Source organism: Prunus mume, linkage group LG8 (genome assembly GCF_029339155.1).
Source record: "Prunus mume cultivar Tortuosa linkage group LG8, ASM2933915v1, whole genome shotgun sequence".
Classification (NCBI taxonomy): Eukaryota; Viridiplantae; Streptophyta; class Magnoliopsida; order Rosales; family Rosaceae; genus Prunus; species Prunus mume.
Window position 1 is genome coordinate 14,526,638 of NC_142705.1, and position 22,965 is coordinate 14,549,602.

The 22,965-nt window shown below is 35.7% G+C and overlaps 3 protein-coding genes across 3 annotated transcripts; 1 reads left to right on the forward strand and 2 right to left on the reverse strand.

The window, feature by feature from the left end:
* Nucleotides 1–292: 292 nt before the first annotated feature.
* On the reverse strand, nucleotides 293–2,535 carry HSFB3 (heat shock transcription factor B3). The gene is made up of 2 exons (XM_008246024.3): nucleotides 2,017–2,535; nucleotides 293–997 (listed from the first exon to the last, which is right to left on the reverse strand). Exons 1-2 carry the CDS (start codon nucleotides 2,254–2,256, stop codon nucleotides 506–508), a joined length of 732 nt encoding a protein of 243 aa, XP_008244246.1. The 5' UTR covers nucleotides 2,257–2,535; the 3' UTR covers nucleotides 293–505.
* Nucleotides 2,536–10,906: 8,371 nt separating this feature from the next.
* On the forward strand, nucleotides 10,907–16,832 carry NTRC (NADPH-dependent thioredoxin reductase C). Its single transcript, XM_008246026.3, has 10 exons — nucleotides 10,907–11,297; nucleotides 11,465–11,666; nucleotides 11,825–11,930; nucleotides 12,690–12,955; nucleotides 14,010–14,289; nucleotides 14,652–14,759; nucleotides 15,260–15,346; nucleotides 15,504–15,608; nucleotides 16,202–16,332; nucleotides 16,448–16,832. Exons 1-10 carry the CDS (start codon nucleotides 11,072–11,074, stop codon nucleotides 16,506–16,508), a joined length of 1,572 nt encoding a protein of 523 aa, XP_008244248.1. The 5' UTR covers nucleotides 10,907–11,071; the 3' UTR covers nucleotides 16,509–16,832.
* Nucleotides 16,771–22,839, reverse strand: LOC103342443 (ABC transporter G family member 15-like). Its single transcript, XM_008246071.3, is given in 9 exon segments — nucleotides 16,771–17,274; nucleotides 17,503–17,610; nucleotides 18,199–18,471; nucleotides 19,084–19,503; nucleotides 19,592–19,681; nucleotides 19,683–19,718; nucleotides 19,874–20,335; nucleotides 20,416–20,495; nucleotides 22,524–22,839. Coding segments are annotated over 9 exon segments (2,070 nt in total). The 5' UTR covers nucleotides 22,768–22,839; the 3' UTR covers nucleotides 16,771–16,917.
* Nucleotides 22,840–22,965: the final 126 nt, after the last annotated feature.

Here is a 22,965-nt window from a genome sequence, read left to right on the forward strand (position 1 = left end):
CTTGCGGTTTTAAACCGCTAATCATAATAAATCATAAACCGCAAATACTAAACCGCAACCACCCCTACTCTAGACTGTCTTTATAGTGACGCTAGGCTGACTCTATAGTGACTCCTAGTATCTCTATTGTGCGTCTAGAATGCCTCTATAATGCCTTTAATTTATTATTATTTTTCAATGATTTAACTTCCAAAAATCATAATAAATTACTAATAAATCAGAAAAATACACTAATAAAATCTTATGGACTCCTTAGTAAAATACAAGATATTTATTTGAGCCATATTTGGACTTCTCGGTGAAACTTGTTATATCAGTGTCATTGGATAAACTTGTTATATCATCACCTTTGTTTCTGACAAATGCATTATATATAATAATTTACATGCATAATAAACATATATATAAATAAAGTACATCTTAATATTCCTCTAGCTAAGCCACTTGATTTTAAGTAGCTCATATAAATACCACTCGTTGAAGTATGTATATTTGTAGAGATTATTTATTTGCATGCTTGAGATAGTAAAATGCTTGCGCTCTCACTAATTTCAGCTCTCTTCCTCTTCCTCTCCGTCTCTCCCTCCACTTCCAATCTCACTCCAAACAACTTGGGCACCCTCTCACTATTCTCCTCTTCTTTCTCAGCTGAGTCTCCACACTTGGCCACCAAGTCAAGAAGCTCCTTACACTTCCTCTTCATGCTGGTGAGCTCTGAGCTTAAAACCCCATTCTCCTGCTTCAGCCGTTTGTTTTCGTCGACGAGAGAGCTGTAATCAGATGAGGAGGAGGTTGAGGAGTTTGATCTCTGGTCTTCATCAAACTCGTCTTGATTTGGCATTGCTTGTGCAGCTTGGTTTAGAGCAATGTTGTTGATTGGCTGTTGCTTGCTGGCCCATGCTTTTCTTCTGCGGATTTCACATAGCTGATCCTTTTCACCCTTTCGGAACTTGTCGTTGCAGAACTCCCACCTGCTTGTTGAAACTTTCCGAAATCCCTAGACATATGTGCAAAATTATTAAAATTCAGCGTAAGTTTTTTGTTTTGGTTTTAAGTAAAGATAGAGAAATGAAATATAAGAGATAAGTTATATTAGAAGAGAGATATGTGAAGGAGGGTAAAATCATATTTTCTCGTTTGGTGTCTAGGATTAGATGACTCATTAGATTCAAGTATATGTTGAACGAGGAAATGATGGTAGAGGTGAATGATTTTTCATTTGGAAGATTAGAAGGGATATGTTATGAGATATTGATATTCTACCATTTTTTGGGGAATGAATGAGATAAGTTTTATTCATGATTAAGTCCTCTACTTCTACCTCCAACTTGGACAATTTTATTTCTTCATTTGACATGCGTTAAGCTGTCCAATCTAATCCAATCTTAGGTAGGCACTAAACGAGCCTATGTCTGAAATCACTAATCTAAATAGTATTTCTCTTCATAATCTATAAAGAGGCGCTAATTCAAGTCTTCCATCTATAGTTGTTAAAAATAATCTTGAACATAGAATAAGATATATGAAGAAATTATCAGCGGCGGAACTACTTTTCAACCAAATAAATGATGAAAGAAAAATGCTTCTGTGCCCGTAAGTAGGTTGTGTGACATTATGGTTTTCTTATGGGACATTGGCCGCTGTCATACTCATGAGTCTACAGTTCATTTTTTATCTTTTATGGCTCAGCCTACTCCAATTAAAGTTCAAACCCAACACAAATATATATAAATATATATATTTAATTTAATTTGGTTGGTCCATCAAAACACCGAAAACTAGTATATTTTAAGTTAGGTTAGACAAGACCGGTGGACCTTTTCATATTAACTCGAAATCAAATCTTAGAACTCGGTCAACTTGGAATGAAGACTTTTTTTTTTTTTGGACATGATGATGATGATGATGATGGAAAATATATGGCAAGAAAAAATGCATTTGAGATGGCAAAGTGCAAGAATTTGATATTGGTTAGAAAAAGCATGCAAAATATATGGTTAATAAATTTGTACATACATAAGTATTTAGCTGCCTGACAAAGCTAGAGAAGTTACTATGCTTGAAGAGTGTTGGGAGGAGATCTCTGGCAAACTCCGCCGGCTGCCACACCACGAACGCCGACCCATCATCGTTCCAGGAGATCACATCGTCGGTGGCCGGATCCTCCACCAGCATGTAGGTCTTCAACAAGAAAGGTGGAGGGCTTGACTTCCTCACATATTCCAGCAAACCCTTCTGGTCACACACACCCTCCATTAATTAATACCTAATCTTGGTACTCAAAACTACTTCTAAGAGAGAGAGAGAGAGAAAGAGCTAGAACAAGATGAAGAACAAGAAGAAGATTGAAGAAGGATTAAGAAGAAGAATTAGGAAGAAGATTAACGATGAGAAGGGGAGGAGAAGAGAAGAAGGGCAGTTAAGAACTCCCAACCCCAACAATAGAAACCCAACACGACTCCACAGTTCATGAGAAATGCAAGGGCTTTTTTCCTTCCCTCTTCTTCTCTCCACCAAGCTACAAAGAAATGGTTAAAACGTATCTGCCAAGCCTACCCCCTCTTCTTATATATTTTTTGAAAAATTCATGGCATGCACATCACATTCCTTTATCATATGACTAAAATATTTGACTTGTGTATATGTAGAGTATTTATGCCTAAAATATATGCACTTGACATATTTATTAATTAATTGGGATCTTAATATGTCAACCACCCGATCTCAATTATGATGAAACTTTTTTCGCCAATTTTGGATGGCTAGGATAATTTGGGTTATTGGTTTTTTTTTTCATTTTTTTTTTCAATATTTTTTGGGAGAAGGGGAGGAAAGAATGGTGTATTGATATGACCATGCGATTAAAGGCAAACAATTTTCTTGCACACACGTGTCACTATCAAATTGACATATTCCATACTAAAAAAATCAGTAGGACCAAAAATAAAAATAATTATTATACTATATTTATGTGTCACGTCTTTGGTAGAAATACAAACCGATCTATAAAAATCAATTTTATCATTGTGAAATATGTGAAATATGTGATCAACAATGCAATCAGTAAACGTGACATATATATTTTCCATTTTTATGAGGACTTTAGTTGCTTTTAATGGACGGTCAAGATGAATACACGTGGGGAGTGTTTTGTCTTTGTAACACTTCACTCTTCAAACAAGGAAAGTTTAAGGTCCTTTTTTGGTGTGCTCATAGTTTCTTTCTTACATTCTTTATTTAAGCTTTGTCTGTCTTTGTCTAACGTGCCAATTCTTCTATCCTAAATTTTTCTCTCATTAGTTTTGATTGATTAGTTTTTTCTTTTCCCGCAATCATCTAATGCTTTCGGGGGTTTTTCTACGAAGGGAGTGACCTTTTTGACTTTCTGCTTTCCATGTCCCAATTTCTCTAAGTATTAAGAAAATGCAAACCTACCCACTAATTAAGCTCGTGTAGTACACGCTGCAGCCATTATAAAATTGATTAAGTACTCCCTAATTTGTAGGCTTACTTTGCTCTAATAAGAAGGCACCCCCGTTAATTAAGCAAATATACACTATTAGAACTTTCTAAGATAATTCGGGTTTTATTTATTTCGATTTGTTTTACATGATTAATAATTCGAGAGATACTGAATTCTAGAATTCATTGATGTAGATCGAGAGTTGTATTTAGTAAAATCTTTCAACATAAATTTAAGATTGACGTTGTATATATGTACTACATGCATGTATGTGTTTTACAATGTAATTAATTAGTAACCGGTTCTATGGCAGATCAAATTATCATGGTTTTCCAAGAAGAAACCATGTAATTAATTAGGTATGTTTACAAGAAATTAACAAAGATGTTGAATTGGTGATGTGAGAGTACGATCCACGCACTCTGCTAAACGGAAGGTGGGAGGTTGAGATGGATAGCAGAAATTCAGGGCATTTGGACAATTAGGAAGGTTCTGATTCTAGTTGAGCGCTGGGCTTTCTTGACTTGACCTTAATCAAATTTGTTTTTATTTTCATTTATTTTTTTAAGAAAAAGAAAAAGAAAAAAAAAATTCAAACTGGTTGCTGGTTTTGTCGTCAATAGGCCCTCACCTACCACAGGTTTTGTTTTCTAATTCAACACACCATGAATGAGTGGTGTGTGAAAGGTGTAGCAGTTCCCCAACAAACTGCAAAGCTCTAGTTCAAAGGGATGCAAGAATTCTATAGTGAGGAACTTATATATGTTCTTTATGTGAGGTTTTATCTTTTAATCGTTGGATTAAATTAGTTAGTTGTTGAATTAAATTAGTTAGTCTGATTCAACAATTAAAAAATATGGATCTCAATTAAGGGCCATATATAAAGTTCTCGCTATAGAATGACTCGGAAGAAATAACAAGATTTTTTGGGTTCCCAAAAGCAACCTGGCTTATTTAGTTGAAAGGCCCAAATTTTTAAGTCCGAAAATGAAATTGACCAACCCAATGGGTTGAATCACTCTCATTAGCATTCTGACAATTTCAAGCTTAGAATTTCGAATTGGTTTTCAAAGTGGGCCTTCAAATTGGTCCAAATTGAAAAATGACTAGTTTTCCATTTCTCAGTATGTTTTACAAGAATCTTTGTATACTCTGTCAAGATTTTGTTAGCATCAAAGATCAAGCATATATTTACTATACAATTAATTGATGTATAAGAGATTCTTTAACCAATCAACCGGAGATAGGGATTTAAACATGAGACTTCTTTTAATATTGAGAAAAGAAATATTGTTGGACTATAAATTAGTTCATAATACATAAATTATTTGTTTGATTTATAATTAGAGGTGACTTAGTTTAAGTTTTTAAGCTCACAATTTATGTTAGTAAACTTTTTGTTTGATCATCAATATATGTTAGTAACTTGAACATGACACAATTAGAATTACTAAACTTGTCGGATTACCTGACTACTACTCAACATAAAAAACAATTCGTTAACATCGGTTTGCCACCCATAAGAGTTATTTTATTGTCACCTCTCTCTCTCTCTCTCTCTCTCTTTAAGAGCATCTCTAGCGCTGGGGCTTTGCCCTGGCAACAGCCCCCTCCCCCAAGCCATGTTTCATGCTACAGTAGAAATCCATGCAGGCAAGCCCACAGCAGAAATTGAGTGGTGTTGCCGTGGACTTGACATCAGCAGCTGATTTTTAAATATTTTTTTACTGTTGGACCTACTAGCCCACATTGCCCAATGGTTACAAGCCACGTGGCTTCTCCTGGAGCCTCCGATCAAAAAATCTTGCACAATCCAACGGTTGTCCAATTTTTGGCTTAAAAAAATTGAAAAAAATATCAAAAAATTCTGGAAATTTTTTCTATACATATCTACCAATATTATTTACTTTCCACACCAAATTTAATTTCAAAATTTTATCCGAAAATGTTATCTTGATTTTTAGGTGAGAATTTTAGGATAAATATTAATAGTTGGGAATCGAAAATCTTATCTGAAAAGCTTATCAAAATCAATGGTTTAAGTATAAAAAATAAAAAATAAATTTAAGTGAATAGTAATTGCCTTAGCCTTAGCCTTTTGGGGTGGAACTACAAATGGCAAGGCTGGCACTATTCACTTGAATAGTGGTAGCCCTTGCCTTAGCCTTAGCCCTTTGGGGTAGAGATGCTCTAACAAATGACCTTTTTGTAGCGCCATCGTGGTGACGGGGTTTTCAGTTGTTTCGATGTAGCTGTCACCATCTGGTACCTGTTTGTCTTGAATCCAAACTACTTTGTTGGATTGACATCTCCTAGTTCTGATCAACAAACATATGTAGCAAGTTCTAAGGTCGTCTCCAGTCATAGAGCTAAATGTAGTCTAGGATTAAAAATTTAGCTCTCCAAAATATTAATTTTTTAAAGAATAGTGCAAGGCCAAATTTTTCCATCTCCAGCCATGCATGACTATATTTTAGGGTCCTTCATATTTTATTATTTTGAGAAAAATTATGGTACAACACTTATACATTCGACAACTATGTATTGTTTAATTTAATTAAACTACTATTTAGAGACAATATTCCATATATGATAAGATTTTTGATAAAATTTTGTGTCCATGTGGCATGTCTTATCCTGAAGGAATTTTAATAATTTTTCAGGCTATGATTTTTGAGTGACACGTGTTAAATTTTTTATATAATTTTTTGTTAAATAACAAGAACTGAAAACATTTAAAAGATTTAAAAAGTATGTGTGAAAACATTTAAAACATGAATTGGAAACATTTTAAAATTTTAAAACATTGAAACCATTTAAAACATTTAAAAATTGAAAACATATATTTTTGGGCTCCAATGGTCACGACCATTAATTTTTTATAATTTTTTCTTAAATAACACAAATTGAAAATATTTAAAAAGGTGACCACATTTAAAAAATAAATAAAATGGATGGGTTTCAATAGTCTAACCTCCAATGGTCATGACAATTAATTTTTTTTTATATATAAATTCTTTTTAAACAACACGAATTGAAAACATTTTAAAAGGCAAATGTGCTTTATTTCCATGTTTTTGGACTATCAATATTTCCAAAACCATTGTTATTTTAGACCTTCAAGTGTACTTAGTTAATTTTACATTTTGATTTAAATATTATAGTGTACTCAATTAATGTTATGATTCATTTAGTAGAACTCAATTTAAATGGTGGGTGAGAAAATAAAGTGGGTGAAAAAATATGATAAGGGGTGAAAATAGCAGCACTCTTTAGAAATTGTAAATCATAGCGGACCAGTTGTTCAAGTTCGCATTTCTATCAATCAAGGACATCCAATTCAAGACGAACTACTTTCTTATTTATTTATTTTTCTAACCTAATTTCTTATAAGTGCTGCTATTTCCACACCTCTGTCTTATTTCCCTACCCACCTTATCTTCAAAATTTTAAAGACAAATTTATCCCTTTGTAAAATGACTTCTAAGGACCTAAGGAAATTTTTTTTTAAAAGCATTTCAAATTAAAAAATAAACTAAAATATAAAATAAAATTTTTTTTTTAAACAAAAACTCTCTCTGCGTTGTTCCTCCACCCTTCAGCTTCATTGTCAGATGTATTTCATCCTCGATGCTAGAAGCCATTGGCACTATAAGACCAAAAATAACAAGCCCATATGAAATGGGTTCTCTCATTTCAGCAACTGCATCTTCAATTTTAGCAAGGCCTTCAACATCGATCCGGTCCTCAACCCCAATTTTGTGCAGAGGTTGAAGAAGCCATGGTGGAGGAAGAACATTAAGAACATTATGATTCCTGAAAACTATTCTTTCTTTCTTTTTTCTTTCCTAAATGATGAAAGGTACTTCCTTAAAAGCATTTAGACTAAGTGTGAATATTGGAATGTTCTACAAATATTCTATGATAACTTATGCTGAGGTGAGTGATTATTATCAGTGTTATTGGAAGTTGTTTAGCCTTATTCTTTTCAGTAAGTATGCACAAATAACCTTGTTTTTTTGAGGATTTTTCTCAAGTCATGGTGGAGGAGGGTGAAGATGTGGGGGTTGGTGGCTAGGGTTGGTTTAGGGAAAAAAGGGGTGGTGTTGGTTTTGGGTTTGGGTGTGGTGTTTGTTTTTATAAACTTTAATAATTATAGGGTGTTTTAGTGATAAAGGTGGGTGGAAAATAAGATTGTGTTTTTTCAAATTTATATGGTGGGTGAGGGAATAGGATGTGAGGTGGAAATAACAGCACTATTTCTTATTTATTCATAGACAAACTACAAAAGACCCTCTAAACTATGGGGTCATTTTCAAGTTAATGCCCACTTTTGGGAACATTTACAAGTATATACTTAAACCTTGGAAAAACTACAAATTACCTCTTCCGTTAACCAAACTGTTAATAAATATTGTTCGCGCTAAAAATAAACAGATAGAAATAACGCTAACTTATAGGTGAGGTGGATGGTTTGGAATTGAGAAGCCTTTGGTCCGTGATGTCTTTCCTTGAGACGCAATGCTGGATTCGGTCTAGAGAAAGAAACGGTAGGTGAATGGGCTCTTATTGACAGTGTGAAAGCACAAGTCAAGTAAACAGTCTTACCTCTTGGCTGGGCTAAGGGGCTCTATTTATAAAGAGCATCTACTTAGTTTCGATGTAGGACTCATGGGAGTGTCTTCGACAGTCGACACGTGCCCTGACAGGTTCTGGCCGGAGTTTCAAGGTTATCTATCAGAATCGGTCGGATGTGCTGACTGGTCGCTCGACATTGCATGTCGAAGGTTAGTGTAGGTGAGTCGGTCGATGTCACTTACCGACTTGACGACCACGTATGAATCGGTAGAGTATGCCGATTGACCTTTTGGCACGGCTCATTGAGCTGGTCTCAACCTCGTTTACTTTCCACGTGTTGTGACGTGAGTGGCGGGTCAAATATGGTACAAACAAATACGTTAAATGCTGATGTATCAAACATAAACCCTATTTTTTAATGACATGGACTTCTAGGTGGACAAATAAATAATAAAAAATTCGTTATCTTTTAATGACATGGACTTAAAATAATAAAATCATTGAAATTTAAAAAGAAAAAGAAAAAAAATATAAAACCATCTCTCATCTCCTTTTAAGCCCATACCCGGCAAAACCGGCCACCCTAGCCCCCTACCCATCCTTCTTGTTCATCCTCAATATCTCCCTCATCTTCCCTCCATAATGCATCAAGATTCGACGGCGGAGATGCCTTTGAACTCTCCTCTGCCGCCTAGGCTCGATTCTCTGAGGCATCAGACTACCGTTTTGTAAAACAAGGAATTGGTGTCTTCCTGTGACCCTTGCCTGGTCCACATTGCCATGACTCTCGACTTAGTATCTTAGAGGATCTGTATATGAAATTGAAGTTACTCAAGCACACTTCTTGACCCAAAAATGTCTTTCTTCCACTTTTGTCCCACTAGGGTTTCTTAGATTTTTTGAATTTTGCTTAGATTTGCACCAATGATGTCGTCTTAATTTCATTGGGCTTTAATCAAATTTTCAATTGGGTTGGGTGCATATCTGGGAGAAGATGGGCATATAGGTGCAAGGGTGGATAAATGGATTTGTAGAGGTTATCTCCTTCCATTAGGTAGCGATCGGTGGGGTGGATTGTGGCAAGGGATAGGGGTGGGTGTTCTTTCTTAGAGCAATTGATGGACGGTGGATGTTGCTGGGAAGACGGTGTAGGCCGATGGGGATTGATGGTGGGGGTATGGAGTCCAAGTCAAAAAAATAAAGATTTTTTTGTTGTTTTTTAATTATTTAATTTTAAAAACAATTTTAGGAAAAAAGTATAATAATTTATTATTGGATTAACTACAGTAAACCCCCTAAACTATGGGGGTCATTACAAACTCATCCCAACCTTTAAAAACTTGTTGACCTATCCCCCAACTTCATGGAACCTTTCAAAATACACCATCAATTAGAAAAATTGTTAAAAATTCTATTAACTGCTGCTGTGGTAAAATAGGGTTCCAATTTTAAGCTGATATGGCACAAAAAATTAATAAAAAATCTCAAATTTTTAATAAACTAAGTAAAAACTAAAAAAATTAATTAAATAACAAAAACTTTAAAATTATTAATTAAATAACAAAACTTAAAAAATTAATAAAATAACAAAACTTAAAAAATTAATAAAATAACAAAACTTAAAAAAAAAAAAAAAAAACTCAACATTGCTCTCTCTCTCTCTCTCTCTCTCTCTCTCACCCATCCTCCACACCAAGAACCCATATTCACCCTTCTCTATGCTCATCTCAGTCTCTCCTCTACCCCCTCTCTCTTTGTCTCTCGACCCATTGACCCTAACCCCACTGTTAACGCACTCCGCCCCTCCTCTTTCTCTATGTCTTCATCTCTCTCCATTTCTATGTGGGGTTGGCTATTTGAGGAGATTTGAGCGTCGTTGGAGAGGTTGTGGGGTTTGTGTTCGAGACAACGTCGGCATCTGGGTGTGGTGAGAAATCAATCGGCGAGGGTGGATCCAGTGTTTATTGATTTTGTATGATTTTGGGGTCAGGGTCTAGGGTGATGGGGTCGGCAAAGTTGAGGGGTATCTGGATGCCTAGAGGAGGGTGGGTGTGGGGTGTCAGGGTCTAATATTATCAACTTTCAACCAAAAATAAAAAATGAGGTTGATGTTGGGGTTGGCTCAGAAATTGTAGATGCTGGGCTAGGGTTGGGTGGACAAATTGAGAGAGAGAGAGAGAGAGAGAGAGAGATGGATAGGCGAGTTGGCATCGACGACGGTTACTGGCAGGAAAGCATCGAAAGGCTCGATGTTTGGGCGCGGAGTTAGGTCAGGGACGATGAGCTTGAGGGGGTGAGTGGGGTTTGAGCTTTTTGTTTCTTTACTTTTTCTTTTTTATTTTTATTTTTCTATTTTAATTTGATTTGATTTTTAGTTATTTTAAAGATGATTTTTTATTACTTTTTTTGGCTATGTGGAACCTTGTTTTGCCACATTAGCAGTTAACATAATTTTTAATGGTTTTTCTAATAGAGGGTGTATTTTGAAAGGTTTCATGAAGTTTGTGTATTGGTCAAACAGGTCAATAAGCATTGGATATGAGTTTGAAATGACCCCCATATTTGTCCACATGGAAGCCCGCGTTATTAAAAAATAAAGCCCATATTCGCCACATTAGCATTTAATAGACCTACTAATGGTCTGACTGATAGTCAAGGCAATTTGTAAGTTTTCGAGGGAAATGAGTTTATACTTGTAAATATCCCCAAAAGTAGATATGAACTTGAAAATAACTCTATAATTCGAGGGTTTTTATGTAGTTTGGCCTTTATTCATTCTAACCATTTGTCTGTCCAAACTCCGAAATAGAAAAGAAAAGAAAAGAAAAGAAAAGAAAAGAAAATCTTTTAGGAATTGTTTTGCACTGAAGAAGAGCGTGGCACTCATCGTGAGGCGAGCGAGTAAAGATAACCCTGAGCAGCAGCCCGTCCACAGCTCCCAAAAACAACAAACCAAAAAAACCAAGAATCGGAGAGAGAGAGAGCATTAAAGAACAAAGTGCCTTGTAATTTGTATGGTCTGAAACAAACATGGCTGCGGCGGGTGTCAAGATAGGAACTGGTTTCGAGACCGTTCCGACTCACCGAGTCACCACCATGTCCATTTCCTCTCTCCTTCCTCCTTCTCCTCACCACACTCTCTTCTTCCTCAGAACCCGCCCTCGCCCCCTCTCTCTCCCTCTCCTCTCTCCTCCACGCTCACGCCCTCACTCTCTCCCTCTCCGAGCTTCCTCCGAGTCTCCTCCTACCTCTCAAGGTGCTCCCTCCCTCCCTCTCTCTCCCTCTCTGTATACGCTTGCATGTTTTTGAACTTTGAAGTGGAAGTTCAGTTTGCAGTGTTCTTATGGTTGATTTAGTTTGTGGGTTTCAATCGTTGTACAACTTGATGAAGATGGTTTGTTTGTTTAATTTGTTTTTGCGCAGCAAATGCAATCGAGAATGTGGTGATAATTGGGTCAGGTCCAGCTGGATTCACAGCAGCAATATACGCAGCTCGAGCCAATTTGAAGCCTCTGGTGTTTGAAGGGTATCAATCGGGCCCAGGGGGGCAGTTGATGACCACTACTGAAGTTGAAAACTTTCCAGGATTCCCAGATGGGATTACTGGTCCTGATTTAATGGACAGGTAAACCAACCAAGTTTATGATTTTATGGAATTACCGGTCCTGACTTGTTTTGAATTCCAAAATCCAAGTTGTTCAGGTGGGAATTGTTAGGAAAGCTGCAATTTCGACTAAAGTGCTGCATAAGAAGCTCAGCATTGTTTGTTTTTGTGTTGTGCAGGATGCGGCGACAAGCCGAACGCTGGGGAGCAGAGTTGTACCAGGAAGATGTTGAGTCTATTGATGTCAAAACTAGACCTTTTACTGTGGAAAGTAGTGAGCGTAAGGTGATATATTATTTTGCACAAGTTTTGGTTTTATATATTTTTGTAATCTGTTTTAATTGGGTTCTTTCAAACTTCACAGAGGTGGCCCGTAAAAAATGATTCTAATTGCTAGATGAATGTGGGTTTCCTTTGAAATGAAATTTTGAATAATTTTCTTGTCTCACTGACAATTCAAGCTGTGAAATTCTTTCATGTCAGAGAGGGGGGCATGAGTGCAAAATGAATTTTACATTCTTGTCTACGGCTATAAAGTAATATATGACTGGTAGCACAGTTAACTTTGTAAGTCTTCCATTTTTCTGCAATATTTATGAACATCTGAGTGGCTTCAAGTATGGACATCTGAAGTGCGGATTGGCTGAAACAATGCACAGGTTGATTAATCAACATGGCTGGCTGATCGATTGGCTTGCATAGTTTCAACCAGTCCACCTTCTTTTTACATTTATCCTCAAAGATCCTCTTACTCTGTTCCATTAATAAAACACTCATCATTTACTATAAACAAATCACAAGTTATAAAAGAAACAAAAAGAAAAAGGTTCACTTTTGCTCAATGTTTAGATTTCTTTTCTTCATCTATAATCCACTATGCATCTCTTTCCAATATGGTAATGCATCTCTTTCCAATATGGTAACATTTATCTTCTGATTGTATGCTGAATATTTTACTCATATCCTATTGGCCTTGAGTTTACCATATGTTAATTTTGTCCTTGTACTTCTAATCTGATTCTCAGTTTTGCATTTGCATTTCAGGTTAAGTGCCACAGTCTAATTTTTGCCACAGGAGCTACTGCAAAACGGCTTAGGATACCCCGTGAAGATGAATTTTGGAGTAGGGGAATTAGTGCTTGTGCAATTTGTGATGGAGCATCACCATTGTTTAAAGGGCAAGTTCTTGCTGTGGTTGGAGGGGGTGATACAGCAACAGAGGAAGCTTTATACCTCACAAAATATGCTCGTCATGTTCATCTACTTGTGCGTAGAAATCAACTAAGAGCTTCTAGAGCAATGCAAGATAGGTGAGTGTTGATGAAACCTATCTTAATATGATGTTCTGATGTTTTTATGCCACACCTTCTAAATTACACTTGTGTGGTTGGTCATTGTGGATAACCACATAAATATATACTAAGTGAAATGTTTCTTTTTGTGCTTTTTTCTCATCCTAATCACATTTGTCTTCCTCGGTGTCTCATGTCAGATGGATGGATGTATACCATAGTAATTTTTCTCTAAAAATTTTGTTTCATAATTTAAATTTGAGCATAGCAGAAAATTTTGTTTCATCATTCGTCCACTTATTCATCTGGATTTTGCTTGCTCCTCTACTTCCATATGCAACTTCGTTCACCTTCATGCAGCTACTTCATATGTCACCATCTATATATGTGTTCTATCATTATTTATATTTTTTCGTTTTGAATGTTTTCAAATTTGATTGTCACTGATATTATCTTTCCTTTAGTACATAGTACAATGGATATGCACATTGGTACTTGTTTTGTTGAATAATTAGTGAATGTACTGTATTTGACCATCACAAATGCTATCTGTCTGATGATGACATTGCCTGTGAATGAGCTATTCTGTTGAGGCAGTTTCTAGTCTTCCTGGAAAGGATCTTAAGTTGTAAATTACTTCAATTGGTTTATAAAAAAATTTCTTCATTCATTCTTGTTATAAGCTTCTATCTTTTACCATCAAGCTTGCTTTACATCTATTTGCTTTTTGATCTAGAACAGAACTGCCTTTTATTAAGCTGGAGTAGGAAATTAATGCTTTATAGCTCAAGAAATGTTGAACAGTTCATGTTAATTGTCTATTAAAACTGTGTATTCTCTATGTAATGCCAATGTTTTATAGCTCAGCTGCAATGGAATGTGCAGTGATTGGCAGTAGAATTTTCCTTGTTCTTTTATACCATTCCTCAGTTTTTTAATCTCAGGATAGTTATTTTTGTGTTCTAGATTCTGATTGCCTTCCTTGATGGTGATGAAATTTATACTAATGTATGTGTGAGTTTTCAACTCCCTGAATGTTTGTTTAACAGGTTGATTATCGCGAATGTTTCAGAGTGTACAACAACCCAAATGTCACCTTGCATTTCAACACAGAGACTGTGGACATCGTTAGCAATACGAAGGGCCAGATGTCTGGTATTTTAATTCGAAAACTTGATAGTGGGGAGGAATCTGTGCTTGAAGCAAAGGGGTTATTTTACGGTATTGGTCATTCACCAAATAGCCAGTTGTTGGAAGGCCAAGTTGAGCTTGACAGCTCTGGCTACATCTTAGTAGAAGAGGGTACTGCAAAAACTTCAGTTGAAGGTGTATTTGCTGCTGGAGATGTACAGGTAATGCTGCTAAAACTTCTCATTTTTTTTTCTTTTTTAAATTTCTTCACTGTTTCTTAGTTTTTAAACAACAGAAAAGTAATGTACAAAGAATTATTAAGCACATCCGATAGGCACGCCTGATGGGGATTTTTTTCTTTATTGGGTTCTTTTTTTGTTGCATTACATCTGCTGGACCTGCTTCACATAAAAGTAGTTATATTGCTATTCAAATTCAAACTCGTGTTCTGCAGTCCAAAAAGAAAAAAAGAAAAAAAGAAAAAGCAAGAATGATTAAGCCGTTTTTCTGACCCAAACTTGTTCTTTGCTTGCAAAAATTCTCAGTTAGACTATCTGTAATCCCGTCTCTTTTATCTTATTAGGACCATGAATGGAGGCAGGCCGTAACTGCTGCAGGTTCTGGATGCATTGCCGCTTTATCAGTTGAGAGATATCTTGTGGGAAAAGATCTCATAATTGAGTTTCACCAGGTATTTAACTTCTAATGAAGTTTATATTTTCTACATGTCTCTAGAAATAATATATTATTTTCATCTGCTGGGTCTTACTTTATTCAGAGGTTTATTAAACCCATACAAGACCTGTAATTGTTTAGTGTCCTCTGGTTGTAAAAGAAATTATTGATAAGCATTCCAACATAAGTTCCATTTAGTTTTGATTTTTATTTGATAATAAAGTTCACTGCACAGTTTCATGTTTACTTAATTTTTTCCACCCCTTTGATAGGAAATATAATTATTTTTTCATTTGTCACTGAAATGAATTTTGACATTATTGGGCCCCAAAAAAAAAAAGACTAAATTATTGAGGAATTTTTTTTTGGTGGGGAATTATTGAGGAATTAATCTAATGACTCTTTGTTTTCTTGGTAAATGGATTGTGGAATTTTATTTGGATCAATAGTTGAATTTATAGCCTGTGATAGCACTGTTCATAAAAAACATCCTTCTCATCTATCTACATTTGACAGCCCAAAACTGAAGAGGCTAAGAAGGAACTCACAAGCAGGGATGTTCAAGAAGGTTTTGACATTACTCTTACAAAGCATAAGGGCCAGGCATGTGTTCTTTTACCTATAAGCTAGCATGATCTAATGATTTCATACTAACCAATCGACGATTTTATTTATTTATTTATTTTTTGGGTTAGATAGAAATATTATTAGTTCTATTCTTAGTTAAGTTGTAGTAACTTTTTTTGTATTTGCTTTTCAGTATGCCCTACGAAAATTGTACCATGAAAGCCCAAGGCTTATATGTGTACTATATACAGCACCAACGTGTGGTCCGTGTAGGACTTTGAAGCCAATTCTTAGTAAGGTATACAAATTAACTTGTATAAATACCACATGATAATTTAAACTGTCATGATTACTATGATCTTTATACAGGATGTGAATTTGAATATGAATATTTTTTGGATACGCGTAATTCAATTTATTGTGTGCAAATCACGTCAAGCATTTGGCTTGGGCAAGTTTTAAGATGGTTGCACGTTGTTATAGTTGAAAATCGAAACCAGATTGTGGGAGATCACAATGTTCTTTCATGTGTGAGACACTGTATAAATCAGATATCTGCAAAATTAAGATTGTCTTTGGAATGTACCTATAAGCTTATGTTACCAACTGGCACAAATACATGTAAGATTCTCATGCAGGAAGCATGATTGACTGTAGCCAGTGGCCTTTGGGCCTAGTGGCATTTTCTTCCTCGTAGAAATTGATGTGGGATTGTGGGAGGGTGAGTTCAGGATTTCAGGTCTTGGTAGTGTATGTTTACTTGGAAACTAGACGTTTGTCTGCCTTTGCAAATTTTCTGCGACGGTAAAACATGCTTTATCATATATATCCGTGAATATACATGACCAATAGAGTATGTGGTAATCTTAAGCTTTTTTTTTCTGATGGCAGGTGATAGATGAATACGACCAAAATGTACATTTTGTTGAAATTGATATTGAGGAAGATCCAGAAGTAGCAGAAGCAGCTGGAATTATGGGTACACCATGTGTTCAGTTCTTCAAAAATAAAGAAATGATCAGGTTGGTTTATCTCTGTCCATATTTTTGTCCCCAATGTGATCTATTCACCACATATAACTTATCTACAAGGTTGCTCGTTCCTTTGTGGCGCTAATTGTTCTATGCTTGTTTGTAGGACTATATCGGGGGTCAAAATGAAGAGCGAGTATAGACAATTTATTCAAGCAAATAAATGAGAAGATTCAAGACCCTTGGTTGCCTGATTTCCTCATTTTGTAGTTCAATTTTGTTCCTCCCAAACAGGCTAGCTCAATAACACCTTCAATTTTCACAATTGTATCTTGTATTGATCAACTACACTGTAGGTTATTATACAGGCAGAGTTGCCAATGCATCGTTATGGTATTCGATTCTCTGATCCTGTATTTCCGCCAATTTGTAAGTTTGGGAGGGTTTAGCTTCTTTTCTGTTTTTATTTTTGCCTATCCCAATCCCATCTTTCCTTGCGAACTGTATTTATTTCATGTTGATAAACTAATAAAAGTTTCACTTTACACGGATGTTTAGTGTGATCACCCTTAATCTTATACAAAGTGATTTACAGTGAAATAAATAAGTGAATTAAAGAGGAAGAGTACAATTACACTATGGAAGTGGTGATCCAAGACCCTCTTGAGAAGCTAATGGATTAAGAGTTTTGTGCCTCTTGGAGGAGATCAATGGCTCCTTCCTCAATGGAGCTCTTTTGGCTTTGTGTTGAAAGTTTGCCTTGGCATAAAGTCTGTGTGTAAAAAATGATGCTCTCTCCTTGTACTTGAGCACCATATAAAAGATAACTCTTACACAAACTAACAAGGCTGCCAGAGCAGCCAAATCCCACCACTTGGAAATTTTAGGGTTTATCCCATACATATAAAGGAGAACATCCTCACCTTTCAACTTCGGTTCGCCAGGAACTTGAGGGTCAAATTCAAGCCCAATCATGTCATTCTTGAACTGACCCTGAGATAAATTTTAATCAGCAATTAAATGCCAAATCTAAATTAATGGCATGGTAACAAATCTAATTAATGGCATGTTTATTTACTAGGAGCTGCAGAAGTCAGGAATCGGAAAACTTAGATAAGGTAATCAAGGAATTGGAATCATTCAAATACCCATTCCTGATTAGTAACATATCATAAGATGTAATTAAGGAGTGTTTGGAAGGTCTAATATACTTCTTAATACCTGTATTGACCATGCAGCATAGCTGAGGTAGGACATTGGGTAGCGCCAAAAGATCTTCGGAAGGTCAACCAGCCTCCGGAAGAGAAGAGATGGCATCATCATGAATACCTATGTGTATAAACATATTAGATGGTTGACACCTGTTTGGGAGTGTTTCTGGAAGGGCCAAAAGCATTTTTTGATAACTAAAAGTGCTTCTAACAGCGTTTGGTAGAAAAGTTTAGAAGCACTTGCTATGTGCTTCTTCAGGAAGTAATGCTTTTCCACGAAACACTTTAATTTTTTATGAAAATTTAAGATTTTTCTAATAAAATCGCTTTTGTTAGAAGCGTTTATGAGCAGAAGTACTTCCTGGAGAAGCAGTCCCAAATGAGCAGATATTGACGTGTCTACTAACAGATCATATATTATTGTATTAATTGATCACATTGCGTGACAGGTGATGTGTCCGTTATATTCATACAAAAGATGAGGTAAAAACAATGACATTAGGGTTACCTATACTCTTTAGTTACAAACTAGTTACATGACATTTTTTCATCAATAAACAAATGAAGTTTAATGTAAGGCCACAAATCAGGAAACAAAATACCGTTGTACTAGTTGAGATGATATAGTTGATATCCCTAGCATTACTTAGGTGCAAAATACAGTTTTTGTTACGATTTTATAACTGAAAAGTGAGATTTCGCTTACTGTCACCGCAGCTGCTGCTCCTATGCCCATCAAGAGATTTGGAACTACGGCTGCAACGATTAAGGCAGTGCCTTCTGTGACAGCAATGCAGCAGAAGAGATTGAGACAAAAATACAAGTAATGAGAGAAGCCAGAATGGAATTTGACCATGTAGTATAGGATTGTTCCAGAAGAGAATGCCATGGCAACTACGAAAGGAAGCGAGGACAGGAAGTTGGAGAGAACAAACAGAGCATCCCCATAATGCCCACCAAGTCTTTCACGCCTAAACACCTGCAAACCAACTTTGAAGTTATATACAGTTGAATTTTTGTACTTATGAGCTTCAAGAGTTAATGCCCCCCAAAACCCCCAAAACTGTAGTGTTAAGAAGATGGAATAAACAATTACACAAAAAAAAGAGAGGTTGGAATTGGAATAAACTTACACTAACACTCTCTGAAGTTTTTGGTGCTTTCATACAAAAATCTGAGGTTTCGGAAATTACACTAATTCCTCTATGGTTTCAAATTGTCTTTACAAAACCCATTGCATTAAATTTCCGTCTTGAAGTTAATTTTTTCATTTTGAGAAGTTGTTGTGATGACATTAGAAATTTTTGGAAAGAAAATGAATGGAATGGGTTTAATGAAAACTATTTTTAAACCTAAAAGATTGTTAGTGTAATTTCCGAAACCTCAGTTGTTTTATGAATACACTGAAAACCTGAGAGCCATTCAGTGTATATAACTCGATAAACTGTTACTGGTAATGTTCTTTTACCACACTTATGTTGCCAAACTATAGAATCAAACTGATGAATTTTCGCAATTCACACACTAACAATGCAAGTGTCGAGGTGAAAAAAATCATATGAGCGAATTAAGGATGAGGCTTCATGTCTACCTGTAATTCTTCAATAACAAAGGGTATGCCTCCAATGGACAAGCAGATCATGAGACCGTAGATGAAACCATCACACTTTCCTCTTGCCACGATTGCTTGATAGTTTGTCCCAATCTTGAAAAAGAAAGAGCCAGCACTCACTGCAACTAAAATGTAAAACACACTCCTCAACCAGTAGTACCCAATATCTCTAGACATATTCAGTGAAGATCGGCTAATCAATGTGCATAGCTTCCTCCGCCAGCTGCTACTATTTTCTTTGTTTGATTTTGTGGCAGGTTTTTCCTGCAATGTTAAGATTTCTCTCATCCTTTTTCTTGCGTTTGATGAAAATTTGGAGGACTTGTATTCGTTGATGAGTTTTCCTTTGATCTCATCTGTTGTCAAATTCATTTCGGAATTTAAAGAGCCTGATGATCCCTGCCAAGACAATCCCAAAAACAATTCATTAATAATAAAGCAAGCAAAACCAAACCCTTCTGAAGAAAAATTAAAGAAATTTACGTACATAGTTAATTCTTTTAGATATCATAAGTGCTGCGATAACTTGGTCAAAGTCTGAACTAACACATCGAAGGAAGTGGTCTGGAGGATTTTTTCTGGCTTGGACAAGGAAATCCGGCATCCGCAAAGAACTGAAGAGTAAGAATTGAAGAAACCATCAACTAATTAGTATGTCTGTCATTATCTTACTTGTTAGAAATATGCGATCGAGGTTCAGAGTAGTCTCAGATTTCGAAAAACGAGATATCGGTGAACTGGCGACTCTATTAAGAAATAATAATCTTACCTGTACAGCCATCTTTGCTTCTCCAAAATAAACAGTTTCACCTCCTGCTAGGAGAAGCAGATCATTGAAGAGATTAAACACATCGCTACTTGGTTGATGGATGGAGCAAATGACTATCCTTCCATCATGAGCAATGTTCCTTAATGCCCATATCACAAAGAAAGATGAAGCACTGTCCAGGCCGCTGGTGGGTTCATCTAGCAACAAGACATGAGGCTGTGTTAATATTTCAATGCAAATGCTAAGTCTCCTCTTTTCTCCATTACTTATACCCCTCAAATGCCAGTTTCCAATGTTGTTTTCAGCACAATCTTGGAGACCCATTTTTGTGAGGGTCTCATCTACCACCTCATTCTTGTCATCTTTAGTCATTGTGGAAGGAAGCCTGAGATGAGCTGAATATTCTAGGGTTTCCCTAACTGTGAGTGATCCCAGGAAGAGGTCTTCTTGAGTTACATAAGACTGAAAATGCATGCATATCAATATTATAATCAATTTTAAAAAAAGATTAAATACTTCATGTTAATTCTAATTATGCTTACAATGTCTCTGCAGTTTAACCTTCTTTTGTTGCCGTTGAGTATAACGTCTCCGGACATTTTGACATTTGCAGGTAGTCTACCTGTTAATAAATAAGGAATTCTCAAGATATTATAGGCATACCAGAAAAAATAAATCAAGCGTGAGACACAGTGGCGGACCCAAGAATTTATTAGAGAATGGGCAATATTCAATTGAAGATTACTAGTAATGTTTCATAACTTTATAATTAAAAAATACAGAGAGAGCCACATAAAAAATATATATATATTATTAAAAAACATATTATAAAAAAATAGAAATAAAAAACCAGAAGAAAAAAAGATTAAAAGGAGAGAAAAAAAAACACAGACCTTGAGATTTGGGTCTGTTGACTTCTTCAATTCAATTTAGGACTCTCTTTATATTAAATTATTAATAATATTAATTGTACTTTGGCATTGGGTTCCTATCCAAGACATAAGGCTTTATCCCTATTTTTGTTCATTGCCTGGTCCAAAAAATGAAGAATCAAGCATCACACAGCAAACAAAAGCAATTTCACAGAGGCATTTCTTCGAGCAGATCACTTCTAAGATGAGGCAAATTCCACAACCTCCATAGCTCTTTCCGGCGAGAGAGGTGCATATGCACCTGATTTACACCAAGGGATGTAAGATTACTCCAAGGATCATCCTTGCACAAAAAATAAGTCAAATCAGACATCATTACTCATCTAAATTCTAATAGTGATAGAATAACTAGTCAAATGCAATATTTCTTATAAACAATGAAATAATCATGCTGATAATAAAATGTCTCAAAGTTGTCTGATTTGAAGGATTATTTATTTGTAAAGATAATCCATGAATAATGACCTAAAAAATGAATGGTTCCGATAATGAGAGAACATTATGAAGTGGGTCCAAATAAATAGTTAGCGTCGTATTAAGTTACTACCTAGTTAGCCATGCAAAAAAACAAGGAGAGACCCTAGACCAAGCTAGGAGAGAACCAAAACCTTGCAAAAAGCAATGAGAGAAACAAAATCCAGCAAAAAAATTAGAGGGGAAAACTCTCCGCAACATATTTGGGGGTGAAGCCCGAGACTAATATATATACATAGGGGTTTTTTTAAAAATAAAAATAAAAAAAAATGTTAAGGATTTCCTTGTTTCAAGGGTTATATATCCGTGCAAAAAGAATTGTCCATATTGGAAATATTCGGTCATCCAAAATGTGCAGAAAAAAGCACAGGTCGTTAGATAAAATAGAAATAAAAATGCGGATAATCAAATGGCTGAACAATTTCCGATTTAGTAGATTTTTTTTGGGAGATTCACTATAAAACCCAAATTATAAAAAAGCCCTATATGAAATGGACTTTAGAAATACATCCAAAGCCCATTTACAACATAACAAAAAGGCTTATAACTTCTTTTAATGACATGTATAAAAAAAACCCAAGCACTATTTAAAGTTTCAATAATTTCAACTCCCATTTTTGATTCCCTTCTTTTAAATTATTATCATTGATTTCTTAAAACAAACCCAACCCAAAAACCTCATAAAAAAGCCCAAAACACTTAATGGGGCATCAAAGTAATTTAATAATTAAAATTAAATTCAATAGGGCCAGTTGTTATTTTTTGGGTTTTTTGGGTATGTTTATAGAAATTAAATGGTGTAGGGTTTATTTATAATTTTAGTGCCAAGAATGGATATTTGACTAAATATCTTTTTTTTTTTTTGCATGAATCATGATTGAAAGAGAATCTAAAAACTGGATGGTTCTGATGGTTGGATTACAATCCAAAAACCTAGGATGTCCTGTTTTAAGAAGAAGATATCCTTAGGGAAGAACACCCTCTATATACTAATTAGATAGATAAGTGACCAACTGAGACCAACTGACCTTTGCTCAAATGGTAACGTTGTGTACATTAATTTTCGTGAATAGTAGCAGGACTCAACTCACATGCAGTATGGCTTTACTCTGGATGAGTATTATTGTTTGCGAAATATTATAGTATTTTGTATCCAACAAAGAGAAATATCCTTTTTGTTTCAAACTAAGGGTTAAGCTGAGAGAGAGAGAGAGAGAGAGAGAGAGAGAGAGAGAGAGAGATACCAGCCAAGGCATCAAGTAAGGTAGATTTTCCTGAACCAGAAGGACCCATGAGGGCCATAATCCGGTGAGGTTCAGCGAAACCACTAATCCCATTCAACAGCTGCTTTCTTGAGGTTGCATCATTTCTCAAGTTTTGGGCAGCCACTACTCTTATGTCTTCCCACACCAAATACTTCCCTGCAGAAGCCGATCTTTTATCCTCTTCAATCATTCCCTCAATATAACCACTCGACCTCTCTGCCATTTTTACAGGCCAACCAAATATGTAAATTTACTCACTGCAGTCTGCAATGCAAACCCTAGAAATAATATTGTGTTGTTGAGTTCTTCTACAGAGCCTACGTGTTATCTTATAAATACATGGCCAAGGGGATCAGTTGTAGAGCCGAAACACGTTCTCTCATTATGCAGTATGGGCACGCCATTATTTTCGTTATGGTGA

Coding starts and splice junctions, on each gene's coding strand:
- HSFB3 (XM_008246024.3), bottom strand. CDS start 2,256: ATGGAGGGTGTGTGTGACCAGAAGGGTTTGCTGGAATATGTGAGGAAG. Junction 998..2,016: donor TCAGGCAGCTAAATACTTAT/GTATGTACAAAT, acceptor ACATATGTCTAG/GGATTTCGGAAAGTTTCAAC.
- NTRC (XM_008246026.3), top strand. CDS start 11,072: ATGGCTGCGGCGGGTGTCAAGATAGGAACTGGTTTCGAGACCGTTCCG. Junction 11,298..11,464: donor GTCTCCTCCTACCTCTCAAG/GTGCTCCCTCCC, acceptor GTTTTTGCGCAG/CAAATGCAATCGAGAATGTG. Junction 15,609..16,201: donor TGAAGCCAATTCTTAGTAAG/GTATACAAATTA, acceptor TTCTGATGGCAG/GTGATAGATGAATACGACCA.